This window comes from Saccopteryx bilineata, chromosome 7 (assembly GCF_036850765.1).
Source record: "Saccopteryx bilineata isolate mSacBil1 chromosome 7, mSacBil1_pri_phased_curated, whole genome shotgun sequence".
NCBI lineage: Eukaryota > Metazoa > Chordata > Mammalia > Chiroptera > Emballonuridae > Saccopteryx > Saccopteryx bilineata.
The window spans coordinates 16,078,723-16,102,844 of NC_089496.1; the positions used below are offsets into that span (position 1 = coordinate 16,078,723).

A 24,122-nucleotide genomic window follows, 5' to 3' on the forward strand; every position below is an offset into this window, starting at 1 on the left:
TCCTTTTTTCCTCTCCTCTCCTCTCCCCTCTTTTTTGAGAAAATCTTGTGGTGGACTGTGAATTATAACAAACAATGCCTGTGATGGAGGGCCTGAATTGGGGAAATGTAATAAAGGGGCAAAAAAAAAAAAAAAAAAAAGAAAAAAGAAAAAAAAAAAGGAAAGAAAAAAGAAAAAAGAGCGTATGGACCCACAAAAAGCAAATAAGGAAAAAATTTGGGTCAAGAATGAAATGATTTGCTTTTAGGTGTTGGTTGTCTAAGAGTTATGATGAGAGGAATAAGAGGAAAATGGAAAAATGGGGGGACAAGTTAAAAAATTACTATTGTATTTAGTGGAACAAGAACTAGATAATATGGAGAGCCAGGGATGAGAGCACTGCTAGTGAGTTAAAAAGGTGAAGTAAAAACCCCCCAAAATGCCACAAACATAGGTTTGAGTCCCAGATAAGATAATTTGTTTGTTATTGAGGTTTGAATGAGAGGAGATGTAAAGGAGAAAGGAAGAAACTAATATAGAGGGAGAAAAGAAAGAGAGAGAGAGAAAAAAAGAGGTAACCACTAAAAGAAGGAAAAAGAAAGGAGAGAGAGAGAGAGAGTTAAGGGTTTTGGAGTGCAACCCTCATAGAGAGAAAGGAAGAGAAGAGAAAAGATAATGGGAGATGTAACACTTATGGGTAGTGTAGTTCAAGGAGAGGAGAGAGTAAGACCGGTAGAGAGTTAATCGGCCAAATTGGAGGAGGAAAAAAAAGTATCAAGAATGAAGATAAGAGAAACAAACGAACAAATATAATAAAGTGGGATAGGTTATAAAGTCTGCAGATTATTTTTGATTTTGAGAGGTTATCTTCTTGCTTTTTCTTTTCTCTCCCTCTTCCTGGTCGGTGACTCTGTACCCCGGGTTCTGCCCCTTTGGCACGCTCAGGTAGAGGTTTGCAGTTGATAAGTCTCTATGGCAATGTCATGTATTGTGCTTTAGTCTCGTTGGCAGTCGAAGCTCAATAGCATTTATAGGCTCCGACAGTGAGAGAGTCCCAAATGTACATATATTTATGGAGTAAAACCTCACTAATCCCCATTCCACACACTTAGAATTTTTAATCATTCTAACATTCTTGGCACTACAATATAAGATGAAATTATGATTAGGTGAAATACTAGTGTAAACAAAAGAAATATTTATACATACAAAAGGTAATAGTTTCTAAACATTATTTTAGTCGTTGCTCTTGTACACAAAGAATAAATGTCTAATTATAAGCAACATGTTAAACACTTCCAGAACTCTTGTGAGTGTTCTTATACTAAAACCAATATTCTAAAGTAATTTTACATCCCAAAACTCAAAAACATTAGTATGTAAAGACATATGCACCCACATATTCATCACAGCATTATTCACAGTGGCCAAGACATGGAAACAGCCAAAGTGTCTCTCAGTAGAGGATTGGATAAAGAAGAAGTGGTACATATATACAATGGAATACTTCTCAGCCATAAGAAAAGATGACAGTGACATTTATGACATGGATGGACCTTGAGAACATTATGCTGAGTGAAATAAGTAAATCAGAAAAAAGCTAAGAACTGTATGATTTCACACATAGGCGAGGTATAAAAATGAGACTTATGGACATAAATAAAAGTGAAGTGGTTATCAGGGGGAAGGGGACATAGGGGAAGAGAAGGGATGTGGGGGGATGGGGAGGGGGAGAGTTTGGGGGAAGGTGTAAAGAGGGACAAATATAAGGTGACGAAAAATTATTTGATTTTGGGTGATGAGTATACAACATAACAGTTCAAATGCTATAGAAATGTTCACCTGACACCTATGTACTTTTATTGATCAATGTCACCCTGTTAAAGTTAATTTTCTAAGAAAACTGTGAACCCCTCCCACGCTCTGAACCAAATGGGAGAGAGAAGAGTTGGCAGCTGGAGACTAAAGTATTCCCTTTATTATGAGAAAGGTTGAAGAATATGGCTCTGGGTTTCTTAGACGAAAGGACTTCCTAATCTGCACCCCCAGAATTTGGCATATTTATCTTCCTGCTCCTGAGCAGTACTGGAAGCTCAGCCTGTGTAAAACCCGCGGCTCAGGGGAGCGGAGCAGGTGTTCACGCGGACAAACAGCTGCTGAGGTGAGAGAGGAAGGGGCGGGGCAGTGTGCTCAGTTCCTCCCCGCCAGTTCTTCCTCAGGGAATTCACCCCATCGCTACAGAGAGAAGTAAGGAATGGGATAAGGGGCGAAGGATATTTTAGGAAAAATCGCTCTTTGCAGAAACTAGAGGAAACAGGAAGAAGTGTTCTCATGTTCCTCTTAGCTTTGTTTGAGAATCAATGAGATGATGCACGTGCAATGTGCCCCGATCACGGCGAGCATCCAAGAAATATTGGCTCTTATCATGTGTATTCTTGACTGTCATTATCAAGATGTCAAGGAATTTGATTGGATCTAAGATATATATCAAATGCCAGCTAGTATCATTCTAGAGACAGAACTGCATTGTATTTCTAAGTTCTAAATTCTGATTTGTATTATAGTTGACAACCCTCAAAATTTGAGCGAATTAGCAAGTTATGTTGTACATTTGAATGGTTTTACCTCATGTCTAGTATCGTTCTATAAAAGTGAGTCCCCGGCTCTGTAGCTGCTGAGCGCAGGTGTGAGTGAAGCTGATCGCCCCCTCTCCGCTGTGCTGAGTGTGCCCGAGCTGAGTCTGCACAAGTGCACGTGCCTTCACCCAGCTAGTTAGTGCTGAGCGTCTGGGCAGAGGAGCCGAGCTTTTATCATCACACACAACTTTCTAACTCTTCCCTCTTTTGTGTTATGACCTCAAGTTTAATGCCCAGAAAATTATACTGCGTTTAAAATCATAATGTACCCAGAGACAATTTGTTTTTTCCATCGGACTCTTAACCACAGTAGGTCGTGTCCTGGCTTGTCTAGCGACTCAGTTTTCCAGAGTTAAACTGAGGTGTAAATATAATGCCTTTTCCAAACATATAAATAGCATAGCTCAAGTTTGTTGGCCATGTGCTAACGAAGAAGCTGTAAGAACGATTCTTGTCTCCCTTTAGCAGGTGTTTAGAGCGGCAGCCCTCGGGTGAATACTGCCCTCCACAGCCTGGGCAGCTTTGATGATATCAGTTTCCTCAGTTACCCTATGCCTGAATAATTGATAAAGTTAAGTGAATGCAGGTTCATTTTTTATTTTTCCAAGTCCCCTTTAAGTGCACAGCAACTGAGGTGATGTACTGTGCTCTCTGTGCAACAGCTCATGGACTTTTTAAAGAATAAATGTAGACTTCCTCTTCCAGTCCCAGGTTCACATCCTGATTAGGACAGTTGAGCCAGCAGTATCAGCAGGTCTAAGTGGCCAAACCATAGACCTCCCTACTGCTTTTTTAAAAAATCTTATTGCATTTTTCTTTGGAGAAAGACCCAATTAAAACATTTGTAGATTTTTCTAAGGATGTTTTCTTCATAGAGAGTACATTCAGCTCTTTGGCAAAAAGGGAAGGAAGGAAGGAAGGAAGGAAGGAAGGAAGAAAGGAAGGGAGGGAGGGAGGGAGGGAGGGAGGGAGGAAGGAAGGAAGGAAGGAAGGAAGGAAGGAAGGAAGGAAGGGAATGAGGGAGGGAGGGAGGGAGGGAGGAAGGAAAGGAAGGAAGGAAGGAAAGGAAGGAAAGGAAGGAAAGGAAGGAAAGGAAGGAAGGAAGGAAGGAAGGAAAAGCAAGCAAGCAAATGCCAGAGCAATTCGTGGCTCTGGGGAACTACTAGCTATTTGTGACCTGTTTCAGGAGAACCCATTGTAGACATCAGTCTCTACATAGAGGTTCCTTTTAGAACATGAATGCTTTCTAATAACCTGAAATATACTTAAAATTACAATCAGCAGCTCTGCCCTCACAAGGATGCCTTTATTATATATTTACATTAGATGTCATGACATCTTACATAAGGACATGGGTTTTTGTGCATCATTCTTCTCTGCTCACCTCCAACTTGTCAGTTCTAACTCCTCTTTAAAATTCAGGAATGTTCTCTGATACACTCACAAAACATCTGCTGCCCAAATGAAGGAATATATAGCTGTGAGTAAGTTAGTCACTTTGTAGGTGACATTCTAGTAAGAAACCCATTTTTGTATAATAGCCCAATTGGAACTAATCCTCTAGTATCCCTTGGGGTCAGAAAATAGCATGTCCAAATTAATCAAATGTTCTGATGCTTCGTATACTCTTCTGTTTAGTGTTGTAGTGGTATTACATCTCACAGGATGAATAATTTGTAAAGAATTAGAAATGATTAATTATTAAGGCAAGAGAAATAGTATGTAATTTTTCACTGACTGAGACATACTCTGAGGATCTTGCAGGTACTTCTTAGTCAGGATTAGGAACAGCTGTTAGTTTTCAGGGGCTATAAAAATTGTGCAAGTTAATAAGGTTCTGGTTAATAGGATGCCAGGAACAGAATTCATTATAGCACTCAAGCATTAATGTGGAACATAATAATAATGCCTTTTTAAAGAAACCAGCAGAGTCTAGACTATTTTAATGGCTTAAATTAATCTTAAATACACTATAACTTTGGGGAGTCTCAACCTTCCAAAAATAAAACAAAATAGCCAAGTAGAGGAAGTGTGGATAGGTAGAGAAGAAAGTGTATATTTTGATTACACATTGTCAGAAAATAAAACTTGTTATTCAACAGCTACTAAAACACAGCTTTCAAAAGGATAGGATTTACTTATTTAAACATTGGATTTTAATCACAGAATTTACTTACAAAGTTTTAAAAGCTTGTAAATGCAATTGTTTCATTTTTCAATATCTTATATAACTATTGCAATTTTTCCAAACAGATAAATTAGAAAAAGATTATATCTTTTACGTTAAGAGAAGGTAAACAAAAAGGGAGTAGAGAATCCAATATATATTTCTGTGCCTTGTGGCCCAAAGGACACTCGGAGTACCCTGCTGGGGGGACCTAAACATTTCCCCCAGGAGCCCAAACCCTGACTGTGTTAGCCCAGTTTTTTTTTTTTTTTTTTTTTTTCATTTTTCTGAAGCTGGAAACAGGGAGAGACAGTCAGACAGACTCCCGCATGCGCCCCACCGGGATCCACCCGGCACGCCCACCAGGGGCGGTGCTCTGCCCCCCAGGGGGCGATGCTCTGCCCATCCTGGGCGTCGCCATATTGCGACCAGAGCCACTCTAGCGCCTGAGGCAGAGGCCACAGAGCCATGCCCAGCGCCCGGGCCATCTTTGCTCCAATGGAGCCTTGGCTGCGGGAGGGGAAGAGAGAGACAGAGAGGAAAGCGCGGCGGAGGGGTGGAGAAGCAAATGGGCGCTTCTCCTATGTGCCCTGGCCGGGAATCGAACCCGGGTCCTCCGCACGCTAGGCCGACGCTCTACCGCTGAGCCAACCGGCCAGGGCAGCCCAGTTTTTATATTAAGATTTCTCTGAGGCCCTGGCCAGTTGACTCGAGAGCATCAGCCCAACATGTGAATATCCTGGGTTTGAGTCCTGATCAGAGCACACAGGAAAAGCGACCATCTGCTTGTCCACTTGTCCACCCCTTCCCCTCTCCCTTTTCTCTCTCTCTCTCTCTCTCTCTCTCTCTCTCTCTCTCTCTCTTTCGCAGCCATGGTTTGATGGGTTCAAGTGCATTGGCCGTGGGCGCTAAAGATGGATGGCTCCATGGAGCCTCTGCCTTAGGTGCTAAAAATAGCTTCATTGCAATCTTGGCCCCAGACGGGGGTTGCCAGGTGGATCCCTGGTTGCAGGAGCCTCCCCAGCTCTCACTGGGAAAAGAAAAAAAAAAAGATTTCTCTGAATAGCCAACTCCCTTAGATTGTTGAAAATAAGAATTGTATTTCTAAAATTCTGTTTTTATAACTTTCAGCAAAATGCCCATTGTAAAAAATTAAGCACAATTGCATATTAAATTATCTTTTTTTTTTAGATTCTTTACTTAAAATAGTCTTTGAAGATAGGGAGCAAGGGAGTGCCATTACCCTCCTGTAGTTTTAGTTTCAGAGCATTAATTCTGCCTCTGCTCTTTTTATCCCAATTTCTCAGCATTTCCAGCAATGTAAACTTTTACGGTAGTCAATCTGCCCTCAGTGCAGAAGACTGTGAGAAAGGTGTTTTTGTTGATGTCAGCATTCCACAAACATCTTTTCCAGTAAAGGTGTCCTGTGATGTCCAATAACGCCTAAACTTATCAATGGTGATTTCTATTACGTTTAAAGCTATAAGTCATTCTCCAAGTGATTCCCATTCATAAGGGAAAAGTATTTGATCTTTTATTTATAAGAAAGTAATTTTACCATAAACAAAAAAATTACTTAATATGTAAAAGAATATTTAGAGTGTTTCTTAAATATTGCAAGTAACATAGCATCCTTAGAGATGATTTTTCTGATACTGGTTTGGATTCAAAGATCTCAAATAAAATAACATTTTGTTCATGGAAGCCACATGTTTTTAAAATATATAGATTGTTATTGCTAGACAGTGCATGTTGGTACTGAGTGCTGAGAGATATAAAGGGAACAGGAATTGGAATGTATTTTCAAATCATTAACTTCACTTTTTTCTAGTTATTCTCTCAAGTACTTACAATCTGTTGTCTAGTCATAACAAAATTGTCTCTGTTATTTGTTACCTAAATATAAATCTATCTTTAACTAGACCTTTCATAGGTTTTGTAACCTAGAGTAGTTGTGATATGGACTTCCCTAAACTATATTTTAGAGTACACTGTTTAATTGTAACAATTCATGTATTTATTCATTCACTCTCCCATTCAAAAGTATTTTAGTTCCTACTATGTATAAGGTACTGTTTTAGGTGCTGTGGATATGATGAGTAACCAAAGACTCTTTCCTCAGAAAGTTTATAGTTGAGATAATACTTGAAAATAAATAACAAATAAAAAAAAGCAACAGGACTCGAAGGTACAGTCAACAGCTGCGAGAATTCAGAGAGAGAGAGAGAGTTGTGATATTGTGATTTATAATAAGAAATATATATTTAGTCTTCTTCCACTGCTCCTGGCACAGAGCTTCTAAAACTCTTGGGATTCCCTAAGTGTGTCAGCAGCGATAAAAGTGTCTCTTGATATTTTGGTAAATGACTTTTGGAACTCACCTAAGGATTGGGTTTGGTTGCTAGGAGAGCCAACCATGTGACTAGAGAGCTGGGACGTTCAGTTCCATTTCCTTGACCTTTCTGCAGTGGGGAGAAGCTGGAAGTTGAATCAGTCACCAATGGCAAATGATTTGATCAATCATGCCTATAAAGCCTTAGTAAAAATCCCAAAGGATGGCATTGAGCGAGCTTCTGGAGTGGCGAACACGTGGAGGGGCTTGAGGAATAGTACCCGGAGAAGACATGGTGGTTCGGCTCCTTTCCCTACCCTGCCCTGTGCATCTGCCCTATGTCTGGCTGTTTCTGAGTTACATAGATACTTTTGTAATAAACCAATAATCTAATAAGCAAAGTGTTTCCCTAAGTTCTGTGAGCCGTTCTGCCAAATTAACTGAACTTGAGAAGGGGTCTTGGGAATCTCTGATTCATATAGCCAGTGGGTCAGAAGTACAGGTAACCACCTGGATTTCTAATTGGAATTCTGAGTTGAAGGGCTTATTGGAACCTCCAATTTGTAGCAAGTTGTCAGAAGCACAAGTAACAATGTAAAGGACTGGCATGTAAGGGACAGTCGTTGGAACTGAACCCTTAACCTGTGGAATCTGCTGCTATTTCCAGATAAATAGTGCTAGAATTGAATTGAATTGAATTATAGTTCATTTAGCTGGTGTCTAAGGACTGCTTGTTGGGGTGGTTGGGAAACCCACACACACATGTCAGAATTGGTACCAGAACCAATTTAGCAATATCCTAGGCTAGCAATTTAGGATGGCTTCCTTTGTGGAGGGTGTTGCATCTGACTTGAATGGTATAAGATTTTAAGAGTGAACATTTAAGGTTAATAGCAGGAAATACTCCAGGCAGAAGAGAAAATAAGAGATTCAGAAACTTGGTGTGTGAACAGAGAGTCATGTTAATTCAACTGCAGTGAAGTAGAGCGTATAAAGGGGGGATGGACTGGAAAAGGAAGGGGAGGCTGGGTGTGGAACCTCCCAGCAAACTCCTGACGAAGGCCGCTGGGTGTTGTGCAGTACCAGCGGGGACCAGCAAAACGCTTTGAGCACGATGGCCTAAGTGGTAACATATGATCTGGATTAGAGTGAGGGCAAACTGAAGGCTGAAGGAAATGAGGTTCCCTTTGAGAGATCATGAGGCTTCAAGTAGGGAATTGTCAATGGCACCATAGGAGATACTCAATAAGTAGTTCTTGAATTAATGAGTGAATGAATTAAAGAATTAATGAATGAACTCACCTGTTCAGAAAGTTTAATATAACCTAAACCATCATCATTCACCCCTAAATAATTCAACTAAATATAAAGAATGGCAACAACAGCCATATATCTTCTTTTTTTTAAGTTTTATTATCTTTTTTTTTTAATTTATTTATTCATTTTAGAGAGGAGAGGGAGAGACAGAGAGAGAGAGGAGAGACAGAGAGAGAGAAGGGGGGGAGGAGCTGGAAGCATCACTCCCATATGTGCCTTGACCAGACAAGCCCAGGGTTTCGAACCAGTGACCTCAGCATTTCCAGGTCGACGCTTTATCCACTGCGCCTTCACAGGTCAGACCACCACATATCTTCTTTAATCTTCAAAGTAACATATTCTTATTTTTTTAAAGCATTCATATGATTCCCACAATGATAATTAAGAAAAAGAATATAAGTATTCTCCTTAAATTTCTGAATTTCCATAAAAGCTCTGTTGTGCCACACCAAGTTGCAGTCTTTTTCTGCCTTTTTAAAAATGAAATAGAATAGAAAATATCAGAGTAAAATGTATGTGGAAAGTATAGTTTCATGAAATTTCTTGCCTGACCAGGTGGTGGCGCAGTGGATAGAGCGTCAGATTGGGACTCAGAGGACCCAGATTTGAGACCCCGAGGTCGCCAGCTTGAGCGTGGGCTTATTGGGTTTGAGCAGGGCTCACCAGCTTGAGCCCAAGGTCACTGGCTCAAGCAAGGGGTCACTCAGTCTGCTGTAGCCCCCTGGTCAAGGCACATATGAGAAATCAATCAATGAACAACTAAGGAACCGCAACAAAGAATTGTTGTTTCTCATCTTTCTCCCTTCCTGTCTGTCTGTTCCTATCTGTCCCTCTCTCTGTCTCTGCCACAATAAAAAAAGAAAAGAAAATTCTCAGTGTGTGTGTGCGTGCATATGCATGTGTGTGTGTGTGTGTGTGTGTATGTGTGTAAGAGATCACAACATAAAATTATATTTTGCTGTGACTCAAAGTCAGCATACTCTTTGGTATTTTCCATTATCCTAACCCCATGTCTAGCTCCTGTCATAGCTCTTCAAAGCAAGCATTGAACTATCATCTTCTAGTGTATGATGTCTTATGCATATGATTCCTATTTGCCATGGAAGCCTTCCCACAAATGCACACCAAAATTTATTGTTCCTTTTTTTAAAAGTATTTTCTTATAATCAACATACCTTCACTTCTGCCAGAATGCTTGGGTTCACTGTGAAGTGCATTCCTCGAGTTCTGGCTAAGCACTGGACTGCTTTTAAGTTTAAGTGTGTGTGTGAGTGGGGGTGGGGGTTACTCCAGGTAGGACAACCAGGAGGTTCGCTGCTCTTTAAATCAAGATTTTGAAACAGTCAAATCATTACTATTTGCTAAAATAAAATGTATGTTAACTCCTTTTCTCTTCCTTTTGTCCTCTCTTCCAGCTGCCTGCCTTGTGCTTGGCTGTATGATTTTCCCTGATGGCTGGGATTCAGATGAAGTAAAACGGATGTGTGGAGAAAAGACGGACAAGTACACCCTCGGAGCTTGCTCTGTCCGCTGGGCGTACATCTTGGCGATTATTGGGATTTTGGACGCCCTGATCCTCTCGTTTCTGGCATTTGTGCTTGGTAACCGACAAGACAGCTTGATGGCAGAGGAACTGAAGGCAGAAAACAAAGGTAAGATTGCGCTGGGGAACTCTTACCTGGATGCCTAAACACAAAAAATAATGCTCTCCATTCCTTCCATCAAGTACCAGTGCTTCTCCCGTGGGTTTAATTTGCTGCATCTTTTAATGCTACCTAGTTTTCTGGAGACTCAACTCAAGAAGTTTACACAATTAAAATATCCCATTTTTACATTTACCTTTCCGAGGCTCTCTGAATCCATTATTACTTTTTAAATACATTTTTTCTAGCTTTCTTCTCCTCTTCGTCTCTAAGTTAATGGCTATGAATACAACGATTTTGTCTATTTGTCCAAGCATAGAGAGCTTCCTATCAATGGATTCAGCTATTTTCCATGTTGGCATAAATGCCAGAGGAATCTCAGGAAATTATAACTGCCTTTATTTAACTGTTTTCAATCACTTTATTTGAATTCAAGTTCATTCTCACAGAGAAAAGTAGCAATACTGGCCCCAAATCATTCCAGTTAGAGATTTCACTAATTACCTAATTAACTGAATTTTAAATGTGTTATCTGGCTAATCAAAAGCCCTCGGATTTTTCTTCAAAAAGGAAATACCTTCTGAAACACAAAGAAACTAGGATATAAAATAGGATGTTGACCAATGAATGATACAGAAATATTACAGTAGGCCATTAAGGTAGCAAGTCATTATTCAAGATGAATCTTTTCATTTTCTTTCCAGATTTCTAAACCTATTTCTTGGGATAGAATTTACTGTTTTGTATAGACTTAGATTCATTTTACTGTTTTATCTTGATATTATTTTTAACTTTAATACTTGAAAAATATCAGTACCTTCAACTGAGTGACTCCTTCTTCTAGCCCTTATTCCTAACTGGGAACTAAATCCACTCTTGAATTATGAGATTTAGCTTATTTCAAGTAGTTGCTAACTTCAGAAATTCTTCACTGCTTCAACAAGCCCCATATATAAGCTATAAGCATATATTAGTATCTACATGATGTCTCATGCAATGATAGTGTAGCAAGCTTTATATTTAGACCATCACTGTTGATGCTTATAAACTATGAACTGTAAGGAGTGAAATTGAGAAGTCTGGGAGAACAGCAAGGTTCATCCAAAAACCCTTTACCTCCCTGGTTTATAGACAGAATACATATTAGCTTACTTGGTTTTATCAGAAATAGTCTAAACACAAAAATAATCCTTTCACAGGGAACTAGTACTGATACTTTCTACACATGCCACACTTCTTTGAGTTGCTTTTTCTAAACAAAAAAAGATAATCTGAAATCAAGTGTTCTGTTTTATAAAGCATGTTACAGATTTAAAATGCTTTTATACACACTCATTATTTTGGTGCCCTCGTCTGTTGTCTTTGTGACTTGGACATATTCAGGTCTCTGTCCAGTAACTTCACTTCAAAGTTAATAATAAGGATAGCTTAATATTAGAATACATTACATGTCCCTAAAGAATTAATTAAAGGAAACACCTCTTTGTTTCACAAGCTCTTGACGTCTACTACTACCAATGCTATTTATTCTCTGTACAATTCAAAGTTATATGGAGAACCTTTAACTTTCCAGACATCCTTTGGCCACAAATAAGGAGAATAAAATTCAAAAAAGAAAAACAGAAAGATTTTTGTTCAGTCATTGGGAATTCTGACTCCTGCCCACATATATAGTGACAATTCTGAATTCATGCTTTAGAAAGGAACAACGAGAGTTAGAGAATAACACTCAACGGTTTTCGAAAGGGGTCTTTTCTTCTCGTTGACTCAGTTAAATGTTGATGTCTGATCCTCTCTGTCTAGGTTTTCATTTTAGAAAGCATCATTTTCCACTCAGTGATATATTGGAAATGCCTTAGTAAAAGTGTTAATGAGAAAGAAATTTAAGAGGCTAATATAGGCTTAGAGACAGAGTATGATTTTTCTGTGATCATTATCTTCTCTATTTGCATGTGTCACATTTGCATGTATTCATAATTTCTTCCATCTTGTTCAAAAGGACTAAAATCAGTAGCAGTTCATCTGTATCAAATCAGATCCAATACAATAGCAGAGAGTATCAGACCATATTGATAAAACATTTCAGTTGTACCACATTTTTATGTCACAAACTGGAATCTCTTTATTTGGACCACTGAGAAGGTATCAACAGCTCTACTCCACAGACAGTTCTGATGCTCACACAACAGGGTCTGTATAAAATGAGACCAGGATTCTAAGCCTTGTGGATAATCAAACCTGCATGTTTCTTTGAAACGGTACAAGATTTACAGATGCTATGCAAAGTAGTGTTTATCATTTGGTATTATTTAAACACTTGTTCAGTGTTGAAACTTCCAAAGTTAAATTGTTTGAAGGAAGACCAGTGATTTTGTGTGTTTGTGTATGAACATAGTTTCACTAAACAGTAGTTTAATGGCTTTCAAGTGCCTGCAATAACCAAACTAAATACCATTAGTGATCTATATATTGTAAGAGAGGAAATAGCTGACAAGATAAGAATAATTTGTAATTATGAAATTTATTTTTAAATGGGTACATTTACAATTTGCATGACTATATAACTTTTCACTTATTAAAACACTCCTTTTCACTATTCATTTCTTTTCTGATAAAACTACCAAGATCTTCCTTGGTAGTCAAAGCTTTTTTTGAGTTCCAGGGAAATGCAATGAGACAGAGGCAAATCTAGCTCAGAAAATTTTAGAAGAATTTAGTAACCCCATCGTGCCATCATAGAGCTCTCATGGAAGCAGATAACGCCATATCTCAAGCCTGACTCCAAAGAGTAAAATATTTGTACATTGTTATTTACATTTTATCACTATACACACTTTAATATCTTTTATAGTCTAGTTTTATGGTCTGTTGATCATCCTAACAACCTACATTCCATAATAACTAATAGGAGCATTATAGAAAGAATAAACCTGCAAATACAGCATATGTCCCCAATTTGAAGAAGTTTGTCTTAAGCAGTCTTATGTCTTAAGTCAGGGGTAGTCAACCTTTTTATACCTACTGCCCACTTTTGTATCTCTGTTAGTAATAAAATTTTTAACTGCTCACCAGTTCCACAATAATGGTGATTTATAAAGTAGGGAAGTAACTTTACTTTATAAAATTTATAAAGCAGAGTTACAGCAAGTTAAAGCATATAATAATAATTACTTACCAAGTACTTTGTCAGATTTTTGCTAAGTTTGGCAGAATAAATCTTTATGAAACAACTTACTATAGTTAAATCTATCTTTTTATTTATACTTTGGTTGCTCTGCTACCGCCCACCATGAAAGCAGGAACGCCCACTAGGGGCGGTAGGGACCAGGTTGACTACCACTGCCTTAAGTGGTCCTCATGATCATATATTCTTTTTGTGCTTTTTTGTAATTAATCTAGAAACATGCTTTCCCCATTTATCTGGAAAACCCACAAATGGGTTCTGGTGGCCCATGTGTCATTACAAGAATATTACTTAGACCCATGAGTCCTCCCCAACAATCACCCCAATGGACAAAACAAGAATTACTTATGTGACTTCTAGACTATATTAAAGAAGGGAAGAGAACTCAATTCTACTTGAACTATATTTCAATCATGAAATGAAAGGGAATATAGGATATTGCTGAGCCATAAATTAACCCATCACAAAGGTGCCTTTCAAAGGGAAGACTAGGGGGAGGTACACAGTGAATGACATCACCTGAACAGACCACTGCCTCTTAAGATAAATGTCCAGTGAATTCGCCCCAATCTCCTTTCATTGTCTCCCTTCAACACCTCCCACAACACTTCTTAAGCTCCCCCTCTCCCAGGAGCTGCAATGTATTATAAATTGTGAAATGGCAAAATTTGGAATAAATGTTTTAATGTACTTACAACAAACAGAAGGCAAGAACTTTGATGATGCAAGTGCTGTTTTAGAAGGAACTTTAAGAGATAAAGTTAATAATCAGAGATCCTCCTACAAAATCCCAGAATATTTTCTCATTTTAAAAAGCCCCACTGAACAACAAAGAGAAGTGAAAACTCTTTAAATGTCCAACTTTCCCCAGAAGTTGGCATGTGCGAGAAGACTCAGCCGCCTTCTCTGATTTGGGGAGCCAGCCTGCAGGCTGTGTGCCGCCCTGGCTCTGGGACGCTGGCAGACAGGCAGGTGCTCACTCTTCTTTGGGAGTCGGCAGCATGATTTCTAAATGAGCCGACAACGGTAGGCATTTAACCCTGATATGCTGCTTAATTGCGTATTTTAACACACTGAACTGTGAAGTCAATTTAATTATGTAAAATTAAAGTTTCATCCAGATGATAAGGTTTTAAAATGAAAGCTTCTTTTTCAATTCTTTCAGTTAGTTGTAAAAGGGTAAATAATTACATTTTCCATAGCTTCTCTGCCAGAAATATCTTTTACCTTGTCAGACACCATTCATAAAGAGGTCTGTCTCTGTATTTGTGTACATGGTATTTGGAATTGCTTATCGGAAAATTGGGTCCTCTCATGAGCAGTTTTAAAGTCACTTTGACTTCTAGTACTTACACTGCAAATGAGAAAACATGATTTTCCATCAAGCGGTGACTCTCACTGCCGTTTATTTATTAAATAGCTTAAACTCTTCATAATGCTATCATAAAGGGAGTTAGAATAAATTTATTTTACTTAACTAATTAGAAAGGCTTTGGAATTTTGATTTCAGGTGCCATGCCCGGCCATGGCCGCTGGTGGGCAGCAGCGTGGGGTGGGCCTGCATCGTGGGGTGGCCCAGCGAGCGCATGGCCCAGAGCCAGTGCTCCCTGGCATGACCTGGGAGGCTGCACCCACATCTTCATAGTGCCAGAATTAAGCTTCTTCATCTGTAAAATGCAGGTTTGTCTAAATGGCATCTGAGGTTTCTCTCAGCAATAAAATATTCCAATTCTGGGAATACCTTCAAAGGTGTGCTTTGAAAATGTTCCAAGGGCGGTAAGAGCTCCTGCCCTCAGAGCCATGAACACACTAAAGGCTTTTCCAGGGACTTGTTAGCAATGCATGGGTGACTGGGGAAGGGAAAGATAAAGTTTCCCCCCAGCCATGCATCTACCCATTAAGCATGTTGTCACAGGTCAATCCATTACACCAGGAGTAAAATGAGTCAAGCTGAGAAACTCTGGCCCACGGCAGAGGAGCCTCCTTGCCTCATTAGGTCCTCACACTATGTGGTGTCCATGTGGATACCTTGACAGTGTACAGAGCTCCAGATCAGCAATAAACACTTTGTTTATGATCTCAACTCCAGCACGTTAGTGACGTGACTTCAAGCAAGTCCCTCGGCATCTCAGAGCCTCGCCTCACCACCTTTAAAATGGGAAAAATAATAATGCCCAGTTGTACCTTTTCCATAGGGTTGGGAAGCAATTTGTAATGAATATGTATATAGGCTTTACTTACTATTAATCATTTTTCAATATAATATTTATTTGATCATTGCAATAATCCTGTGAGTTATTATTCTAGTTTTTTTGAGGTTCATAAAAGTTAAATATTTGGTCTAAATGTTCATTGCTCATAAAAAATGGATCCAGGCCTCAAACACAAAACTTTTACTTGAAATTTCAAATTCTTTTGATTACACAACATGGTGTAATAGTCAGTTCGTAATAGATGCTGATTTTATTGGTTTCCACTTGACCAACAGCCCTATAGCAAGTGAAGGGTTTTGTCTTCCTTTCTATTGGTAGCTTATAAATAATATTATTTAGTCAAAAGTGTAATACACTCAAGAATGGTGAATAGCCTATAAAACTGATCCTCTTACTTGACTGTGTAATTTTATAACAACCTAGTAAAATCTAGAGAACAGACTGGTGGTGACACGAGCTTGGGGCAGGGTGGGACCAGGGAATGGCTGAAGGTGGTCAAAAGGTACAAACTTCCAGTTATGAAATAAATAGTTAATAATACTGTATTGTGTGCTTGAAAATTGCTGAGAGAGTGGATTTTACAAGTTCTCTTCATAAGAAAAAGAAAGTGTAACACGTGAAGTGGTAGATATCAACTAGACTTATTGTGGTGATCATTTTGCAACATATACAAACATCAAGTAATTATATTGTATACCTGAAACTAAAATAATGTTATATGTCAATATATCTCAATAAAACTAAGAACAACAACAACAAAAAGCTAGTGAGATAAGATCAGAAAGATCAGGCAAAAGTATCTTCAAGTGCTTTGAATGAAAACTTTATTAAGGCAATAGTGATCTGTCTGTTTCCCAATGGGGTTTGTGTTGAACAAAGTCCTTGAGGTCATCAGAGCATTTCAGAATTTGTCTCTAAGGTACTGAATATATCCTGGCATTTTATTAAAAGGGCTCAAATTAATCTAAGATGTGGAGCAGACCCTAGAGGTCCTCACAGATGTGTTTTATGTACTTGCTGCTGCTAACTACTCTCCTCCCACTCTTTCATAAACTCACTCCATTCAGGTTTCTACCCCCAGCATTTTATAGACGCTATCTTGTGAAAATCATCCCCAATCTCATAATGCTAAATTTCATTATTAATTTCAATTCTTAGATTGTATCAGCAGCCTTTTAGAGCTGAGTATTGGAGGAGCCATCTTGAAACCCTTTCTTTCGTTGACCTCCGTGGTTGACCTTACCTAGATTTCCTTCTGTGTCTCTGGGGCTCTTTATGCTCAGTCTCCTTTGCTGAGTGCTCCCTCTTTATACTCTTCCTGTCTCCACTCACTTTCTACATTACCTCATCTGGTGCCACAGCTTTAAATAACATCAATATCCTAATGACTCCCAAATTTAATCCACTTCCAAACTTGCCAATGAACTCAAATACCTACTTAATACCCTTTTTTTAGTATCTAATTAACATCTCAAATTTAACATTTCCCAAACCAAGCTCCTGAGATTTCCCATAAAGCCTCTTCCTCCTTTAGTCTTCTCCAAGTCAGTTAGTAGCATGAACTGCTTAGGCCAAACCTTGAATCATTCTGGGCTCTTTTCTTTCTCTCACAACTCACAATTAACCCATTAAAACTCTTGTGAGTTCTACCTTCAGAGTATATTGAGTCTTCCCATTTCTGACCCCCATCATTACTGTCATCATTGTCAGATACTTGTACGTGGTTTCACCTGTTCCATCATTGCACCCTTTCGCTCTGATCTCAGCAGAGTAGCCAGCATTATCTTGTTAAGGTAAATTAGATCATGCCATTCTTCAGAAGGATCACCAAAGTCCTTTACCACCATCTGCAAGACCAGACAGATCTGCCTCCATGTTTGCCACGCTGATCTCTCCTCAGATGTTCCTCCGCTCCAGTCATACTGACTCTAAGGTTGTTTCTCAAATGTACCAGGAACAGTCCTGTCGCAGGGCCTTTGCGTTTGCTCTTCCCTCTGCCCAAAATGTTCACTTTATCTCCTTCAGGTTTTAACCAAATGTCACCTTCTCAATAAGGTGTTCTCTGGCCAATGTCTCCTAAATTTCACATATACATAAATGTATCTAATCAATGATATATTTTACCTCTTTTTCTTGTTGTTGTTGTCTGTCTTCCCCCAGAAAAGCTGCAAAAGGGCAGAGATTTTTGCCTCATTTGTTTACTACTCCCTAGAAGAGTGATTATCAACCCTTTTCATCTCATGGCACACATAAACTAATTACAAAAATTCTGCACCACACTAAAAAACTGTGTTACAGTTTTTGCCAATCTGACAAAAAACAGGTATAATTCTGATTCATTTACCTCAGATGGCTATTGTTGTACTGCCTGTTGTCATGTTTTTATTTGGCAATGTAAAAGAAAAGAGGTCAGTGCTGCATGTTTTAAATTGTGAGGTACTAACATAACTGAAAACAGGAGGCAGAAAACACCAAGCCTAGACTCAAGCAACTCTACAAATAAAACACCATTATGAGAAGACAAAGGAGTGCAACCCAAATGAAACAACAAGAGACACCCTTGAGAGATGAGCTGAGTGATATGAAAATAATCAAACTTCCAGATGCGGAGTTCAAAATAATGATTGTAAGGATGCTTAGGGATCTTAGAACAACAATGGAGGGGCAGTTTGAAAACCTAAATAAAGAAATAGCAAGTATAAAAAAGGATATTGAAATATTAAAAAAGAATCAGTCAGAGATAACAAATACAATATCAGAAATGAAGACCACAATGGAAGGAATTAAAAACAGGATGGATACAGCAGAGGATCGAATCAGCGAGTTGGAGGACAACTGGAATGAAGGCATGAAAGCAGAGAAGAAAAGAGAAAAGAGACTCAAAAAGTCAGAGGAAACACTTAGAGAGCTCTGTGACAACATGAAGAGAAATAACATCCGCATCATAGGGGTTCCTGAAGAAGAAGAAAAAAAACAAGGGATAGAGACTTTGTTTAATCATATCATAACTGAAAACTTCCCTAAATTAATGCAAGAGAAACTCTTACAAGTCCAAGAAGCACAGAGAACTCCATTAAAGAGAAACCCAAAGAAACCTACACCAAGACACATCATAATTAAAATACCAAAGCTAAGCGATAAAGAGAAAATATTAAAAGCTGCAAGAGAAAAAAAAGTTATCACCTACAAAGGAGCCCCCATAAGGATGACATCCGACTTCTCAACAGAAACACTTGAGGCCAGAAGGGAATGGCAAGAAATATTCAAAGTAATGCAGAACAAGAACCTACAACCAAGACTACTTTATCCAGCAAGGCTATCGTTTAAAATCGAAGGAGAAATAAAAAGCTTCCCAGACAAAAAACAACTCAAGGAATTCATTACAACCAAACCAACGCTGCAAGAAATGTTAAGGGGCCTGTTGTAAACAGATCAAAGTTGGAAAAGAATATAGCAAAAAAAGGAATACACCTTTAAAGAAGAAAATGGCAATAAACAACTACATATCAATAATAACCTTAAATGTAAATGGATTAAATGATCCAATCAAAAGACATAGGGTAGCTGCGTGGATAAGAAAACAGGACCCATACATATGTTGTCTACAAGAGACACACCTTAGAACAAAAGACACACATAGATTGAAGGTAAAAGGATGGAAAAAAACATTTCATGCAAACGGAAATGAAAAAAAAGCTGGGGTAGCAATACTTATATCAGACAAATTGGACTTTAAAACAAAGGATATAGTAAGAGATAAAGAAGGCCACTACATAATGATAAAGGGAGTAATCCAACAGGAAGATATAACTATTATAAATATCTATGCACCTAATATAGGAGCACCCAAATATATAAAACAGACTTTGATGGATTTAAAGGGTGAGATCAACAGCAATACTATAATAGTAGGGGATTTCAATACCCCACTAACATCACTAGATAGATCCTCAAGAAAGAAAATTAACAAAGAAACAGCAGACTTATTGGAAACACTAGATCAACTCGATTTAATAGATATCTTCAGATCCTTTCACCCTAAAGCAGCAGAATATACATTCTTTTCAAGTGCTCATGGTACATTCTCTAGGATAGACCACATGTTAGGGCACAAAAGTGCTCTCAACAAATTTAAGAAGACTGAAATCATATCAAGCACCTTCTCTGATCACAACGGCATGAAACTAGAAATGAATCACAGCAGAAAAGCTCAAAAATTCTCAAACACATGGAAACTAAATAGCAGGGTGCTAAATAATGAATGGATTAAGAATGAGATCAAAGAAGAAATAAAAAAAATTCCTAGAAACGAATGACAATGAGCATACAACAACTCAAAATTTATGGGACACAGCGAAAGCAGTGCTGAGAGGGAAGTTCATAGCACTACAGGCACACTTTCAGAAGCTAGAAAAAGCTCAAATAAACAACTTAACCCTGCATCTAAAAGAATTAGAAAAAGAACAGCAAGTAAAGCCCAAATGTAGTAGAAGGAAGGAAATAATAAAGATCAGAGCAGAAATAAATGACATAGAGGCTAAAGAAACAATACAGAGGATCAATGAAACTAGGAGCTGGTTCTTTGAAAAGGTAAACAAGATTGATGAACCTTTAAGTAGACTCACCAAGAAAAAGAGAGAGAGGACTCAAATAAATAAAATTAGAAATGAGAGAGGAGAAATAACAACTGACACAACAGAAATACAAAATATTGTAAGAAAATACTATGAAGAACTGTATGCCAAAAAACTAGACAACCTACATGAAATAGACAAATTCCTTGAAACATACAATCTTCCAAAAATCAATCTGGAAGAATCAGAAAACCTAAACAGACCGATTTCACCAAATGAGATCGAAACAGTTATCAAAAACTCCCAACAAAGAAAAGTCCGGGGCCTGATGGCTTCACAACGGAATTCTACCAAATATTCAAAGAACTAACTCCTATCCTTCTCAAAGTATTTCAAAAAATTCAAGAGGAAGGAAGACTTCCAAGCTCCTTTTATGAGGCGAGCATAATTCTGATTCCAAAACCAGGCAAAGACAACACAAAGAAAGAAAAGTATAAGAATGTCAATACCTTTGTTGTGACAAGTGATTATATTAATGCATTTCTTAAAACTCAAACAAATTGTACACTGTTTACCAGTAAACTTTATTATATGTAAAAAAAAAGAAAGAAAGAAAGAAAGAAAGAAAGAAAATTATAGGCCAATATCTCTGATGAATATAGATGCTAAAATCCTCAACAAAATATTAGCAAACCGGATCCAACAATATATGGAAAAAATCATACACCATGATCAAGTGGGATTTATTCTGGGGACGCAAGGCTGGTACAATATTCATAAATCAATCAATGTGATTCATCACATAAACATAAAGAAGGAGAAAAACCATATGATAATTTCAATAGATGCAGAAAAAGCATTTGATAAAATCCAGCACCCATTCATGATCAAAACTCTCAGCAAAGTGGGAATACAGGGAACATACCTCAACATGATAAAAGCCATCTATGACAAACCCACAGCCAACATCATACTCAATGGGAAAAAATTAAAAGCAATACCCTTAAGATCAGGAACAAGGCAGAGGTGCCCCCCTTTCACCACTCTTATTTAACATAGTCCTGGAAGTCCTAGCCACAGCAATCAGACAAGAAGAAGAAATAAAAGGCATTCAAGTTGGAAAAGAAGAAGTAAAACTATCATTATTTGCAGATGATATGATATTGTATATAGAAAACTCTAAAGTCTCAGTCAAAAAACTACTGGACCTGATAAATAAATTCAGCAAAGTGGCAGGATATAAAATCAATACTCAGAAATCAGAAGCATTTTTATACACCAACAATGAACAGTCAGAAAGAGAAATTAAGGAAACAATCCCCTTCACAATTACAACCAAAAAAATAAAGTACCTAGGAGTAAACTTAACCAAGGAGACTAAAGACTTGTACTTGGAAAATTACAAAGCATTGATAAAAGAAATCAAGGAAGATACAAACAAGTGGAAGCATATACCGTGCTCATGGTTAGGAAGAATAAACATCATTAAAATGTCTATATTACCCAAAGCAATCTATAAATTCAATGCAATACCAATTAAAATACCAATGACATACTTCAAAGATATAGAACACATATTCCAAAAATTTATATGGAACCAAAAGAGGACACGAATAGCCTCAGCAATCTTAAAAAAGAAGAATAAAGTGGGAGGTACCACACTTCCTGATATCAAGTTATACTACAAGGCCGTTGTACTCAAAACAGCCTGGTACTGGCATAAGAACAGGCATATAGATCAATGGAACAGAACAGAGAACCCAGAAATAAACCCACAGTTCTATGGACAACTGATATTTGACAAAGGAGGTAAGGAAATACAATGGAGTAAAGACAGCCTCTTTAACAAATGGTGTTGGGAAAATTGGACAGCTACCTGCAAAAAAATGAAACTAGATCACCAGCTTACACCACTCACAAAAATAAACTCAAAATGGATAAAGGACTTAAATGTAGGCCGTGAAACCGTAAGCATCTTAGAAGAAAACATAGGCAGTAAGCTCTCCGACATCTCTTGGAGCAATATATTTGCTGATTTATCTCCACGGGGAAGTGAAATAAAAGACAGGATAAACAAATGGGACTATATCAAACTAAAAAGCTTTTGCACAGCTAAAGACAACAAGAACAGAATAAAAAGACAAACTACACAATGGGAGAATATATTTGACAATACGTCTGATAAGGGGTTAATAACCAAAATTTATAAAGAACTTGTAAAACTCAACACCAGGAAGACAAACAACCCAATCCAAAAATGGGCAAAAGAGATGAATAGACACTTCTCCAAAGAGGACATACAGATGGCCAATAGGCATATGAAAAAAATGCTCAACATCACTAATCATTAGAGAAATGCAAATTAAAACCACAATGAGATATCACCTTACACCAGTCAGAATGGCGCTTATCAACAAAACAACACAGAATAAGTGCTGGCGAGGATGTGGAGAAAAGGGAACCCTCCTGCACTGCTGGTGGGAATGCAGACTGGTGCAGCCACTGTGGAAAACAGTATGGAAATTCCTCAAAAATCTGGAAATCGAACTGCCTTTTGACCCAGCCATCCCACTTTTAGGAATATACCCCAAGGACACCATAGAACGGCTCGAAAAGGAGAAATGCACCCGCATGTTTGTGGCAGCATTGTTCACAATAGCGAAGATCCGGAAACAGCCCAAGTGTCCGTCAGAGGACGAGTGTATTAAAAAGCTTTGGTACATATATACTATGGAATACTACTCAGCCATAAGAAATGATGACATCGGATCATTTACAAGAACATGGATGGACCTTGACAACATTATACAGAGTGAAATAAGTAAATCAGAAAAAAAAAATCTAAGATGAATCCATACATAGAAGGGACATAAAAATGAGACTAAGAGACATGAACAAGAATGTGATGGCAATAGGGGCGGGAGGTTGGGGGAGGGGGGAGGGAGTGAAGAAGGAGAGAGGGGTTAGGGGAGGGGAGGGGCACAAAGAACACCAGATAGAAGGTGACAGAAGACAATTGAACTTTGGGGGAGGGGTATACAGCACAATCAAATGTCAAAATAATCTAGAGATATTTTCTCTCAACATATGTACCCTGATTTATCAATGTCACTGCATTAAATTTAATAAAAAAAAAAAGAATATGCAGAGTCATTGTTCATCATTAAAATACATGATTAAGAATATGCAGAGTCATCTTAGAACTGCTCTCCTGTGACTTCTCTAGCTTGTATGTTTCTCAGTCCATGAGGACTTTGGCTTCCCTTTCTCCCTAGGAGAACTGCCAAGACCTTATATTGTCCTGGGCCTTTTCCCTTCCTATCGGCTCCAGACCCAGGGCTACTCGCTGTAATTCTTCCATGTTCTCAAGAGTTGGGTTTGAGTCCTCTTTTTTCTTCACATACATACAAGTTCCATGCAAGCATGGAAACATCATAATTCCTCCTCTATGCAAATGATTTTCAAATCATCATTCCCATCTCAAATTATCTTGTGAGCTCCAGTTCTATGTGTCTAACAGAGAGGTTGAACCTTTTCTCAGATTTCTTGCAAAATCCCGAATCCTGAGTAACAATGAATGCCATCTTTTTTTTTTTTTTTTTTTTTTTTTTTACTGTCAACCAGAAATTAGTCTAAGCACTTTCTTTCTCCTCTCATTACTGCTTTTATTTTATTAAAGGTTCTCATGACTACAAGTTTATATTTTATTTTTAAATATGAGAAAGCTATGTGAAAAAATGTACAAATGTTTACCTCAAATTGATCTACTCTTTTTCACACATTAGTCTTGACATTGAGAATTCTTTATATAAAAAAAAATTGTCAGGTACTGCATGTTTTAAAAATTCTTGTGGCACACCAGTTGAAAGTCAGTGGCCTAATGTCTTGCATATGTAGGTACTCAATAATTATGTGTTGAATGAGTGAATTATTGAATGAATGAGTCTATTCTAATCTCTGTCTCATGAGATCATTTCGTTGTTGCATAAATCTTAATCTTAGAAAGTTCTGGTTTCCTTTAAGTTGAAATGTGCCTGCTTGTAATGTCCATCTATTGCTACTCCCTCTTCTACCTAA

At 38.1% G+C, this 24,122-nt stretch overlaps 1 protein-coding gene across 2 annotated transcripts in view; it reads left to right on the forward strand.

Moving 5' to 3' along the window:
- Positions 1–24,122, forward strand: part of LHFPL3 (LHFPL tetraspan subfamily member 3) — a 787,193-nt gene that overhangs the window by 558,973 nt on the left and 204,098 nt on the right. For both annotated transcript variants that reach the window (XM_066239946.1, XM_066239945.1), the window contains exon 2: positions 9,847–10,083. In XM_066239946.1, the coding sequence (XP_066096043.1) occupies positions 9,847–10,083 (237 nt within the window). The remainder of the gene's footprint in view (positions 1–9,846; positions 10,084–24,122) is intronic.